We start from the raw sequence: 12,649 nt of genomic DNA, 5'->3' as shown, positions 1-12,649 counted from the left end.
TTCAAAGTTATATTTGTTTTTTTTAGGATTTTAAATTTTTTCAATATTATTTTCCATTGACATTTGACTGTAAATATTTATTGCATATATTCATGTCAAAAATATATTTTTTACATTGATAATAACACTTCCTGTCTTTAATTGCAGCGCCGACCAGGCTCTGGACAGATTCGCCATGAAACGATTTTATGAAGACAAAGTTCTTCCTGTAGGTCAGCCGTCACAGAGGAGGTTAGCGCCACCTGTCTTTTCATTGGTTTTAAATGAAAAAAATCCTTTCTGTCAGTCAACTGGGAATTTTTTAAAAAATTTTAATTGTTTTTATTATTTCTGTTATTATGTTTTGTAATATTATTTAATCTTTTACCAACACCCAATTTTTTAAAACGTATCTGATGAAATTAAATAGATGGAAATTGACTGTAGTTCCTCCTGTGAACCTCTGGTCTCCAGGTACGTGGAGTACTTCCGGGGTCTGCTCTCTGGACACATCAAGATCAACAACAAACCCCTGTTCCTCCATCACGTCATCATGCACGGCATCCCTAACTTTGAGTCTAAAGGAGGTGAGGGAGGTGCGAGCGTGTTCCCTGCTCTTCAACTCTGGTCCAGACATTTATCTTGGACCCTCTCACCCCTCTCTCTCTCTCTCTCTCCTCTTCCAGGTTGCCGTCCTTTTCTGAAAATCTACCAAGCCATGCAGCCCGTCTACACATCTGGGATCTAGTAAGTCTGAGAACATTCCGGCTCCAAACCTTTTTACAGGGTTCCAGGGATGGAGGTACTTCTCATAAAAAAACCCTGCCTCTTCGTTATAGCCCCCCCCCACCCCGACCCCTCTGCCCCCTCCCAAAACACACCTCGCCCCCCTGGACAGTTTCGGCTCACGTTACTTTATTAATCTCGTTCTTCTCTTTGACAGTAACGTGCAGGGCGACGGCCAGACCAGCATCTGCATCACCATCGAACCTGGACTCCTTCTGAAAGGAGACATCCTGGTAAAAACAAAACGTGTTATTTCTCTGATTTATTTTTTAAGGTTCACTTCTAAACATCATTTAAAAAATGAAACGACACATAAAATACTTATGAAAATATTTGGCCAAATGTACAGTTGTTAACTCGACGTCTTTTCTACTGTTGAGGGAATTGCGTTGGTTTTTCCACTTTTGCACGTCTGTACACTGTACTGCATTACTGTATGCGCCGCGGCGGTTTATAGTATCCATTCACAGAAAAAAATAGAGCTATAAAATGTGGGGAGAGACAGTTGGCCGGGGTCCCACACCTCACTTTATAGACCCCCATTAGCACACGACGTGTTTCCTGGAAACTATGATGTCAGGTTGGCAGCAGACTTCCTGCCTTTCTGGCTGCTCCTGTTGCGGAAACTTCCAGAAATGTAGGGAGAAATTTGTTAATGACACAGAGACACCATCATCTGTCATCTGCCTCATTGACCCGTTCCCTGAACCCATCTGTCATTCTGACTACACACCTGCTCACAGTCTCCATGTTCTCCTGCGTGTACCGTACTCCTTCTCACGTACTTCACTGCCCCTCAAGACTTGTCAATCCGATACCACAGTTGCTATGCTGTCAACAATCTGGTAATACCATATATTTCACAATAGAGGGGTAACAATAGATTATACTGCAATGGAAAAAAATAAGCAATTCCTGTACAATAAACTAGTGGTTGGAGGTAAAAATGCAACACAAAATGAACAACGCCGTGAATATTTGAACAGGTTTTTTAAATTTTTTTATTTTGTGACATTTTTTAATTCTCTTCAGTTACTGGTGCCAGAGACGTTACGGTAAATATTACTGCAGTACCTGTGAATGTGAGGTCCTTGTAAAAGCTCAACAGGTCTGGGCTCCTCACCAGAAAAACAGCGGGGGAGAAAAGGAGTGAAGGGGGAGAGATTTTCCCATGTGTGCTTTTAGTACGGCTTTAAAAGCTGTTGTACCGGGAGAAACGATCTGGATAATGGTGTGTGTGTCTGTGTGTGTGTGTGTAGAGGCAGATAGAAATGTATAACATATATATAAATATATATAAAAGCACTTAAATGATTTTTCTGTTTGAGAGTCTTGGGGGGGGGGTGGGGTGAAAGTGGCTGCAGTGAATCAACTTGTCATGTTTTTGGCGTCTGCTGAACTGAGAATTATTTTCTGTTGCCCCGACTTCCTGTGGTGATGGTATCAGCGCTGAAGTATTTGGACTTCTCTGTTCTAATTGGTTCATTTCTGCAGGTTGATTAAATGAAAATGTGTTTTTTTTGGGGGGGTATGACTAGGGGTGTGAAAAAATATCAATACATTGAATTATCGCAATATTTCGTTTCACGATACCGTCTCGATATTGTACAATTTATATTATTAACAATTATGGTTATGTTGAGTTAAAATGTCACCTGGGTGCTTCACTGAGCGGGCGACTTAAAAAATGTAGAACCCACTGCTGAATATTAATGAAGTCTTTATTTTTCTTTTTTTATTATGTGAGAAAATATTGTTACAGTAAAAAATCGTTTTTTTTTTGTTTTGTTTTGCAGCTCAAATGTTATCACAAGCGTTACCACAGCCCCAGCAGAGATGTGATTTTCCGGGTGCAGTTTCACACGTGCGCCATCCACGACCTGAGCATCGTCTTTGGGAAAGACGAGCTGGATGAGACGTTTAAAGGTAATGACAACAATATTATATATATGTATATATATATAACAATCACTGGGTGGAGTCATGTCTTCTAACTTGAGCAGTTTTAGCTGATGTTCTGTTTGACAATGATGTGGTGTAAATTAATAATGAATTTTCCAATGTTTCCTCACGACGTTCCCTGCAGATGACAGGTTTCCTGAATACGGAAAAGTGGAGTTTATTTTCTCATTTGGACCAGAGAAAATCAATGGTAAGAATCAATGTGTCTGAGTGACAGGGTCACTGTCTGCCACCAGGGGGACGAGGGATGGGGGTCGGAGGGGGAGTTCAGCCAGGACAGAGCACGTTTTTCCTGGTCCGTCTTGTGACATTATCAAGGGGGATTAGCTAAAATAAAACCACAAAAACATTGAATTTTACTTTTAAATTCTTTTATAAAATCCTTTCGAAACAGCCAGCGATTGAACGATCGTCACGAATAACGTTCTGATTCAAAGACATTCACATTTCCTGCTCTGCCTCTTCGTACTAGGTCCAGGTGTGGACCACCTGGAAAATGGACCCAGTGTCTCTGTGGACTACAACACCCAGGATCCTCTGATCCGCTGGGACTCGTATGAAAACTTCAGTCAAAGCCGTGAGGACGAAGCAGAAGGTAACACACACACACACACACACACACACACTAAAACCTTATTTTAATGATTTGATTATATTGATTTTAGTTTGTAATGTAAAGGTCTTCAACATAGGGTTCTCAGTCTATGGTGGTTCACAGAGGTTCTGTAGGCGGATCGTGACATTTCTGATCGATATGTGACGGTGGAATATTTGAGTTTTTAAATAAACTTCAGTGCAGATTTGAAGTAATAGCTGTGAATTTGTGGCCCGTTCGTCTGGAAACCGCTGTGTGAGAACATGTGGTCTGTGATAAATGGACGGAGTCGGTCAGGAATCTGTTGTTGTTCAAACAGATGAACACGTGACGTCTTTGAAGGCAGCCGTACTGTATGTACACGGGAGCTACACATGTGACTGTGTACATGTACTTTAATGTGGGTGAGGCCAAGCTGGGAGGGTATTCACACACACACACACACACACACACATGACTGGTGTATTGAAGCTAACCTTAATCAACTGTGTGGATTTGAGCGTGGATCAAAAAGTGGTTTTGACTTCAGCGGCGTCTGCAGTAACGGATCTCCAGGAAGTCCGTGCAGCGTTCCTGGAGCTCGGCAGCAGATTGTGTTGTGAATGGGAGGAGAGAGAGAGAGAGACTCTGGTGAAGCTGAATTCATATGTGGTGGAGCGTGGACCACAGAGAGACCAGAAGCCCCAGGAGAGCGGACTGGTTGCTTTCGCAGAGTGCCGTCGGAGACATACCTTGGTTTTGACCACAGGCATGGACTGAACCTTTTTTGAGGGAACGGCGGTCACTTTGTGGCCCGACTGCTTTTTTTATTCGACCCCCAGAAAAACAAGAATTGCGTTGTGGGCTGTTATTTTACCCCGGGGATCGCTGGTACTGGTCGCAGTAATCAGGTGGTCGTTCAGACCGTGGCAGATAAATCAATGACGTGAATTGTTAATGTCTTTTTATATGACGTCTTAGTTTTATGTTTGACAAACCACTGAGAGGAAAACCTGTGCTAACACAGTGGGTTCTCAAACTATGGTATGTGTAATAAAGGCTGGTGCTTAAGCGCCACCTTGTGGTTGGCAGGAGTGTGAGATTCTTGTCAGGGCTCAACATCTCTGCAGCGGGGGCTCCAAACTCCCAACCCTCGCTCCTAAATTGGTATGTACGTAGCCCCACCTACAGGACTGAATGGACAGTACTGACAAACACACAGTACAAAGATATAAAAACAAACATGACACTCCCTCCAATAAAACAAGTCTTCACAGGAAACTGGAACGGTTTCCCTCTTGTCTCTCTTCACGGCTGATGTTGAGGCTCCACCCACTGGGTGGAGTTGGAGCGGAGGATGTGTTACTGTAGTAAACCATGAAAAAAAAACACAGTGTTGTTGTTTGAGTCTGTGATCCTCAGGATTGCTGTGTTTTGTCTGAGTGCAGTGTCTAGTTGTACTCGTAGATCACTCATTCAGTCGTTGCATAAAACCTAAAATGATAGGGTCGGTGTTTTGGTTGGTATCAGTGCTGGGGGGAAGTGGAGGAGGGTTAGGGAGGAGGGTTAGGGGGGCTGGGGGGGTGCTGTGGGTTTTGGTTTCCAAAGATTGAAGAGCGCTTTTATTGTGTTTATTTGGTAAAAATGGCTACAGCTGTTTTGGCTCCATTCCATGTGGGCCAGAAGTATGTGAAACATTACAACATTTGGCCTTTATGGGCCACGTCCATTCATCTATACACCCTACAGACGTTTAGGTCTGAAGGAGTCTAATATGTTGTTTTACTGCGGTCCAACGTGGACAACAGTTAGGGTTAGGTTGAGTTGAAAATGTTACCTCATCTGTAAGAGCTGGGGATTGAACCAATGACCTCAAGAATGAAAAAGATTGTTGAACCTACTGCTAAATGTTAGTGAGTAATTTACTAATGAGTCCAGATCAGGCGTGGACAAACCTTTTGTGACTCGTGGGCAACAATGGTTCCTAAAATTTGACAGAGGGACCGGGTCAGGAGCAGATATGTAGATGGAGCGTTTGTGTGAAAATAAATGTCATGGATAAGGATGTGAGATACAGTATATATCGCAATATTTCATTTTACGATACCGTATCAATCTCCTCCTCCATCAGTTATTGATTTTTTTTCTCACCAATTCCCAGTCCAATATTCCTGGTGTTGGTTCTTTTTCTTTTCTTTCTTCTCTAGTGATTCCAAATGTAGATCCCTCTGTTCCAATTCATATCCAGTTACCTTTAGACCAAAGTCTAGTCCGTATGGGATTCAACCTCAACCAATTTTATGTTAAACAGCTGGGTTTGATCCCTGATTTCAAGCGGGCAAAGATTCTTTCATAAAAAAAAATTAAAAATCCAGAGAAATGTTCTGTAGGAGGCCGCAGCGGACACTGCAGCAGTCAGCTGTGAAGCTCCTTTGTGCACGCATTCACAAAAGTGTAGGAGGGGGGGTCAGAAATGTCAGTGTGGGCCTGTCGCTGCTGCTGCTGCTGCTGCTGCTGCTGACAGAAGCACAAACACACAGACACTTTCTTACAGTCACCCTGTTAGCATTCCTTCCCAGTGAGGTTGGACGGCTGAGGTCACTCACGGTTGAAGAGTATCCTGTTAGAACACACAGAAGAACAGCAGTGTAGGTGTGGGAACTCATTTTTAATCTAGCCGTAATTTAACCAGGTAGATCAGAGGAGAACGTGCAGATATAAAAGGATAGAATGCTAATGCTAATTAAATGCTAAAAGTCGTACCAGTGCTCCCAAACACGCCACCAAAACATGTCAAAACAAGTATCTGTAATTTCATATAATGATCTTCTAGTTTCAATTTACTGACACAGTGTGAAACCTGAGCCTATTTAGCTGAACACAACGCTGATATAGTTTCAGGAATTAAAGAAAGACACACAGGGGAAGGGAATTAAAAAGTAAAAGTAATTCATACTTTTATCTCATATTATCTCACTGTCTCTCTAGTGTGGTCTCCAACCTGTGGCCTCAGACTGGTTCTGGGTCATGGGTTGTTTAGTAGTGGGCCACTGGGTTTTATTTTTAGTTATTATTACCTTCAGAACCAGAAAGCTTGTCAGAAAGTTTGGGTTTTGTTTATTTCTGAACCTGTCCTTTAGTGACTTTGCCTTGTTTTCAGTTTTGTTACAGTTGAACCGTGGTCAGATCCACAGCTGATGACCTCAGGTTCAGATCTTTTTCTAATCTGGAGTAGGTTTAGAAGGTGAACACAACCAACTATACTTGGACCATAATCAGTAGACCCCCCCCACACACACCCCCCACACACACACACACACACCTCCCGCCCTTCTTATCTCAAACCTCCTCTTGAGTCTTGCACTGGTTTTCCTCAGCACTCTCACACTTCACTCTCATCCTTGATGTATTTTTAATGAGATGTAAGTGACCTTTTGGGAAGAACAGGCTTTTGTACTTACACTTGACTAAGCAGTTGGCTTCGTCTCGCCGTTTTTTTGTTTTTTTTTCCTTCCATTTATGTACTGAGTGGATCTCTTATGATGGTATGAGCCCTAAGAGTGTAAGAAAATAGAAATACTCTGAAATATACCAATATTTTGTTTCACGATACCGCATCGATACCTACAACAGGCGTCCCCAACCTTTTTTGTACCAAGGACCGTTCGGCCGGTATCAGCCGTTACTGCAGTAATACCGTGCTATTCTTGAAGGATCATTGCATTTTCTAAAGGAAACATCTTTTTGACTTTATTCTGTTTTTCTAAAGGAAACATCTTTTTGACTTCATTCTGTTAGTATCGAAGTCTTAATGAGCTGTTGTTCTGAAACATGACGGATTATTAGGGATGTCAGGTAATATCGGCCAATCAGTATTATCGGCCCGATATTAGCATAATGATGTAATATCTGTAAGAATCGTTATCAGTCTATCGTATGATTTCCCCGGCATGTATCTGGCGCCAGATTCTTGATAAACCAGTAACTGATAATTACCATCATAACCATCACTAATGCTCTCCTGACTGACGGCACTTTATGTTGTTACTGTCTGCAGCCTATGACGAGGTAGGGGACAGAGTGACCCCTTTGACCCTGTACAGATGAACAACACGATCAGCAGTGGTCGAACTCGTTCTTATCATAATCTTAGAGTGGAGGAGACCGTTACCTCACGTCTGCTGTGTCTTTCCGTCAAACCTTCTATTCAGGACTTCAGTGTCCTCTTACACTCCCACCTCCCTCACACAACATCAAACAGGCTGTTGTGATAGACCTCCCACACATGCCCACCCAGCAGGGGAACCTTTTAGATCAGTGAGAGCCACATTAGCAGCAGCCGCAGCAGCAGCAGCTTCTCTGATCCAGACTGGGAGGTTTTTGGGAGAGGGAGGAGAAAGAGGGAGCACTGGCCAAAACCATCTCCCCTTACGACTGCCCTGCCCCTCACGTCCCAGCCTGACAGGGCTTTTCCAGCTCACTGTCAGACTGGACTGCGGTCTACGGCTCGTCAGGTAGGGAACCCTTCTGTTCTGTGGTTGAAGGATGTGACGAAGCTAAAATAGGCGATCCAAATAGAGAGAGTTATTTTTAATTCTTGGCAGGTTGTTGATCATCAAATGTGATACTGGGTCTTTGAATTATTTTTATTTTATTTTTACTTGTATGAATGTGTACTGATGACATTAGGAGCTCCTGGTTTATGATACACATGTTTAGGTGTTTGTTTTTGTGTTGTTGACTCTGCTAATAACTAACTGTTAATAGTCTGATGTAAAGAGACGCTGCAGTAACTGCAGTAACTTTGGAGTACATGTGCAGTAACTCTGCAGTAACTCTGTCAAGATGCCACTGTAGTATACCACTTGACTTCACCCCCCTGATTTGGCTCAGTTACGTACTTCTCAAAATTTACAAATTGACTCAGTCATAAAAACAGATTGGCAGCGTAAACAAACACTGTGTTTTTCTGTGACCAACTCACTGGTTCCTACCAGAACTCCGGCAGGACCGCAGCCACAGTACATGCCACTACCTTGGCAAGTTGCCCCAGGCCATCCAAGGGAAACCGTGCAGTATCCCGCCCGTGTCCGCCCACCGAGCTCAGTCACAGAGGCCTGTATTGACTGGAGATATCTATAAGTTACGGAAGCACAGACAGAACCTTTGTTCAGCCTCGTTCCAGCTGTAACATCTGATTTAGTTACCAGGACATGCCTGACCATGACTTATGAGGTTTCCTGGTAACTGTAATGGACTCAGTCTGACGTGATATTGTTTTCCTCTCTGCATCCATGAGCTATGTTTACCGACACACGCAGTCTGGGGAGCCGTTGCGGAGGTCGTGGCGATGCTGCAGTAAACAGACTCGTATATCCTGATCGTGTTTGATTGGTCGTGACTGTGAGAGAACGCAGTGTGGAGGTGAAGAGCCTGTGTTTATAGGCGTCACCTTTTTTATTTTGGCTCTTCGTATGTTGAGCTTTTGTGTCCTCCCGACTCGTGGAGGCGGGGGCGAGGGGCCCCGGACTTCTTCACCCTGTGAGGCTGATTTTCCAGTGATGACTACATCGCTCTGGTCGAGGCTGGTCCCTCTTTGAAATCACTGTTTAAATTTTTTTTAATGTACCAACTTCTACAATTCCACAAAAAAAGAGTGTTTAATTAATGATATAAAATGATACTTGTATAAATGACCCAACCAGCCACGTGTTTATGGTCTGTGTTAAACTGCTGGTCAGACTCGATCCGTTGACCCTTCGTGTAATGACAGTGATCTAACTGTTAAGTCACGAGAGCTCCGAGTGGAAACAGCTGCTGTATTCTTACTGAACATGATCTTAAATGAGCAATAATGTCTAATTCTGGGGTCGTTAAAGTCTGACGTTAACGACTTCTATTTTCAACATTTTCCACAGACTTCAGAGTCTGAATTTGTTTTTTTCATGGGGAAATCAAACCTGATGTCCATTTTTGTAGTTTTTTTCACCTACAGTCATATAATGGACAGTCTATACAGTGGAACAGTCACCTGATGTCCATTTTTGTAGTTTTTTTTCACCTACAGTACAGCCAACAAATAAGGCCTAACTAGTGGTCCATATAATGGACAGTCTATACAGTGGAACAGTCTACAGTCAATGACAACTAGGGGTGTGTATTGGCAAGTATCTGGTGATACCTATCATCCATATAATGGACAGTCTATACAGTGGATCAGTCTACAGTCAATAACAACTAGGGGTGTGCAATGGCAAGTATCTGGTGATACCTATCGAGATACGGGGCAACAGTACGATATATTGCGATACTAACACCATGAATATTTGACTGTTAATTATCAATAAAAAAATCGATATCGTAACATATCGATACTATATCGGGAACTGAAATATTGCAATATTTTTTACACCTGTTTTCTTCACCCCCTAATGACGAACCATTGTGTTGTTAGCTTATTTAGCTTGTTTATGTCACAAAATGCAAAATCAGTTTTTTTGTAACTGTTTTGACATTCGTGTGTAGAGTTTGAAGTTATGCTCCTAGTACCTAGTACTACGTATAGAACATACACAGTACCTGATAAAGTGTAAGGCGGGCTCTCAGATTTCCTGCATGCCACTGCCCCTGAGCTCATTTCCTGTATGGGGCAGAATAGGTAGTCATGAAACGGTGTTTGATTTTACTGCAGCTACTTTGCCCTTAAACGCATATTTTCCAGCAGTTACAGTAAACTGAGCTCCTGCTCACGGCCGACCACGGCTACGCCACTTCGACCTACCGTTAATGACTGTAGTATTTAGGATCAAAGAAGATACTGTTTTTATCTATTTTATAACAGTGCCTCTCATACTTGTTTGTTCCTAGACCTCGTCCACACACAAGGACCTCTGGACGGCAGCCTGTACGCCAAAGTCCGCAAAAAGGACTCAGTTGAAGGAGCGGTGAAAGCCAATGGCCTTTCTCCGTCTGCTGTGGAACATACCTCGCCCGTGATCGACCACGCCCTGTCGGTGAGCAGCGATTCAGGAAACTCCACCGCCTCCATTAAAACTGACCGCACCGATGAGGTGGCGGCAGGACCTCAGACATCATCATCAACCGTGAGCCAGAAACTTCCTGTTCCTGTGGTGGAGGAGTCGCCCAAAGGTCATCGCCTCACACCACCTGCTCAGCAGCCAATCAGTCAGGCCGAGAAGCAGGAGCTGGAGCAGCTGCTCAGCGGCCTGGAGGGTCCCATGCACCAACAGGGCTATCTCTCCACTACAGCATCCACTGCCAGAGGGATGCTCCACCTAGTGCCAGCGCAGGTCCATGTCAACGGACACGGTACCGTGGACCGAGAAACGGACATATTGGATGATGAGCTGCCCACCAGTCAGGAGGGCAACAGTGTGGACAGCCTCGGAACGTTCTCCTCCATAGATGGTCGAGCCACACCCGCTGACATCTACTACCAGTCCGAGTCACTGACCAACGGTCAGGACCACGTGCCGTATTTGGAATGCAGCGGTCCAGAAAAACGTCAGATAACCCACGTGGATAAACGTCTACCTTTGACCCAGAGCGATTTAGACATTTCATCAGTCACATATTCAGACCAGCCGAACGGCAGCCTGTACCGGTCCCTGTCACTGGGGGGAGAACCAAAGTGTTTGCCTCAAGCTCCCGCCCGCACCACCAGCAGCAGAAATGCTGTCCAGCGTGGTCTGAATGTCTGGCAGCGGTTTGGAGTTCCAGAGGAGCCAGTCTTTGATGAAATAACCTTCAGCCCTCCCTCTGTGGCAACGATGACCAACTACCACCGCCCCCTGCAGTTCCCTCATGGTGACAGCGCCTCACAACAAGAGATTGAGCAATCCATCGAAACCCTCAATCTTCTCATGTTGGACCTGGAACCTGGCTGTCCGCCGGTCCCCAAGTCCCAGAGTGCTCCACTGCAGGACAACGGTGCAGTGGTGACCACACAGCCGTCCTTCTCCCAGAGCCAAACCAGACCCTCTTATCAGGGCAGTGTGGCAAGTAATAGCCACGTGTTCGGTCCTGCCTCCGGTCCGGTCAGATATTCTTCACCTGCTCAAATGTCACAAGACAAAGTGGAATTTCCAAACGATGCTTCTGAAACCACGGCAGCCGACCCTCCCTTACAAAGACTGCCGGTTGTAGCGGCTCAAAACCAGGTCCAGCTGAGACCCAGCAACACCTACCCCTCCATCCCGCTGTCCCAGGTGGATGAGCCCCAGAGAAGCCACAGCACTTTGTCAGGATCTCCACAGCCGAGAACCTCCGAGTCCAGTGATGTCTTCAATGTTGAAGGTCTGGTTTCGCAGAGACTTGCTGGTAAGATCTGATGGTTCCTTATTCTGTTTGCCATTTTTAACCTTCTCTTCGTTCTGCGTCCTCTAATTAGCTGGAAAAATATATTTTCACAACCCTCTCACTTTCAATATAGCCAACAAATAGTAGTGGTCCACATAATGGACAGTCTATACAGTGGATCTCCATAGAAGTCCCTGTGGTCAGTGCCTTTTTTTTTTTTTTTCTTTTGGTCTTTGGTCTCATCAGACCAAACGTCCAATGATTTCTCGTTGACTGTCCTACAGCCGTCATCACTGCTTGTTTTTGGTGGTTTCTTATCTCGAGGAAATTACAGTGACTGTGGTTAAAAAAAACAAAAACTGAATTGGATAATGTTAAAGTTTCACAGAACTGAGGACTGGAGACGCACAAAGGAGACTCTGTCCCCTGCCAAGAGACTGGATGTCACAAGATCTGTTTTGCCAAAGTTGGGGAACAATAGTGAGGCCACGATACACTGGCCTCATTCACCGCCGGGTTCTTGAACTCACACTTTTTGAAGTTTTCCAAAGCCGTATAGAGAGAACTAAGTCTAGGCCTAGAAAGGCTGTGACTCTCCTGGGACCTCGTCCCTCAGTGATGCAACACTTTCTTGTGTTTTTGTTCAGGCTTTTTTTATATATTGTAAAGCAAACACAAAAAACCATAAGATTCAAAAACATCTTCCAACCATCGTTGCATCAATTTAACAGTTTAAAAATAGATTTAAAATGTCTTTTTTTTCTTAGCTTCGTCCCTGACCCAAACAGTTCTAGAGCTCGTCATGGTCCTGAGCTGTTGGAGTGACTGTGCAGTAGGATGGGAGAGAGTGAGGAAAATAAAGGCTGTGTCTTAAGGATCTCCAACAATCCCAGATGGAAACCATTAGCCGTTGTCGTGGCAACGTTGCAGTGTTTGACAGTGCTGTTGAGCAACGCATTAGGCCTCTTTCTGGATCCCTCTGGTCCTCAGGCTGACAGCAGTGGAGGTCGTGTGTTTGTTTGGAAGTGT

At 44.3% G+C, this 12,649-nt stretch overlaps 1 protein-coding gene across 1 annotated transcript in view; it reads left to right on the top strand.

Annotated features, from left to right (window-relative positions):
* Positions 1-12,649, top strand: part of tns1b (tensin 1b) — a 66,691-nt gene that overhangs the window by 44,665 nt on the left and 9,377 nt on the right. The window contains 8 exon segments of the mRNA XM_025063734.1: positions 130-231; positions 454-566; positions 666-726; positions 923-998; positions 2,562-2,691; positions 2,852-2,917; positions 3,200-3,322; positions 10,169-11,641. Of these exon segments, the coding sequence (XP_024919502.1) occupies positions 130-231; positions 454-566; positions 666-726; positions 923-998; positions 2,562-2,691; positions 2,852-2,917; positions 3,200-3,322; positions 10,169-11,641 (2,144 nt within the window).

Source organism: Cynoglossus semilaevis, chromosome 16 (assembly GCF_000523025.1).
Source record: "Cynoglossus semilaevis isolate Cse_v1.0 chromosome 16, Cse_v1.0, whole genome shotgun sequence".
Taxonomy (NCBI): Eukaryota; Metazoa; Chordata; class Actinopteri; order Pleuronectiformes; family Cynoglossidae; genus Cynoglossus; species Cynoglossus semilaevis.
The sequence above is the reverse complement of the archived record's forward strand: the minus strand, read 5'-3'. Positions and strand labels throughout refer to the sequence as shown.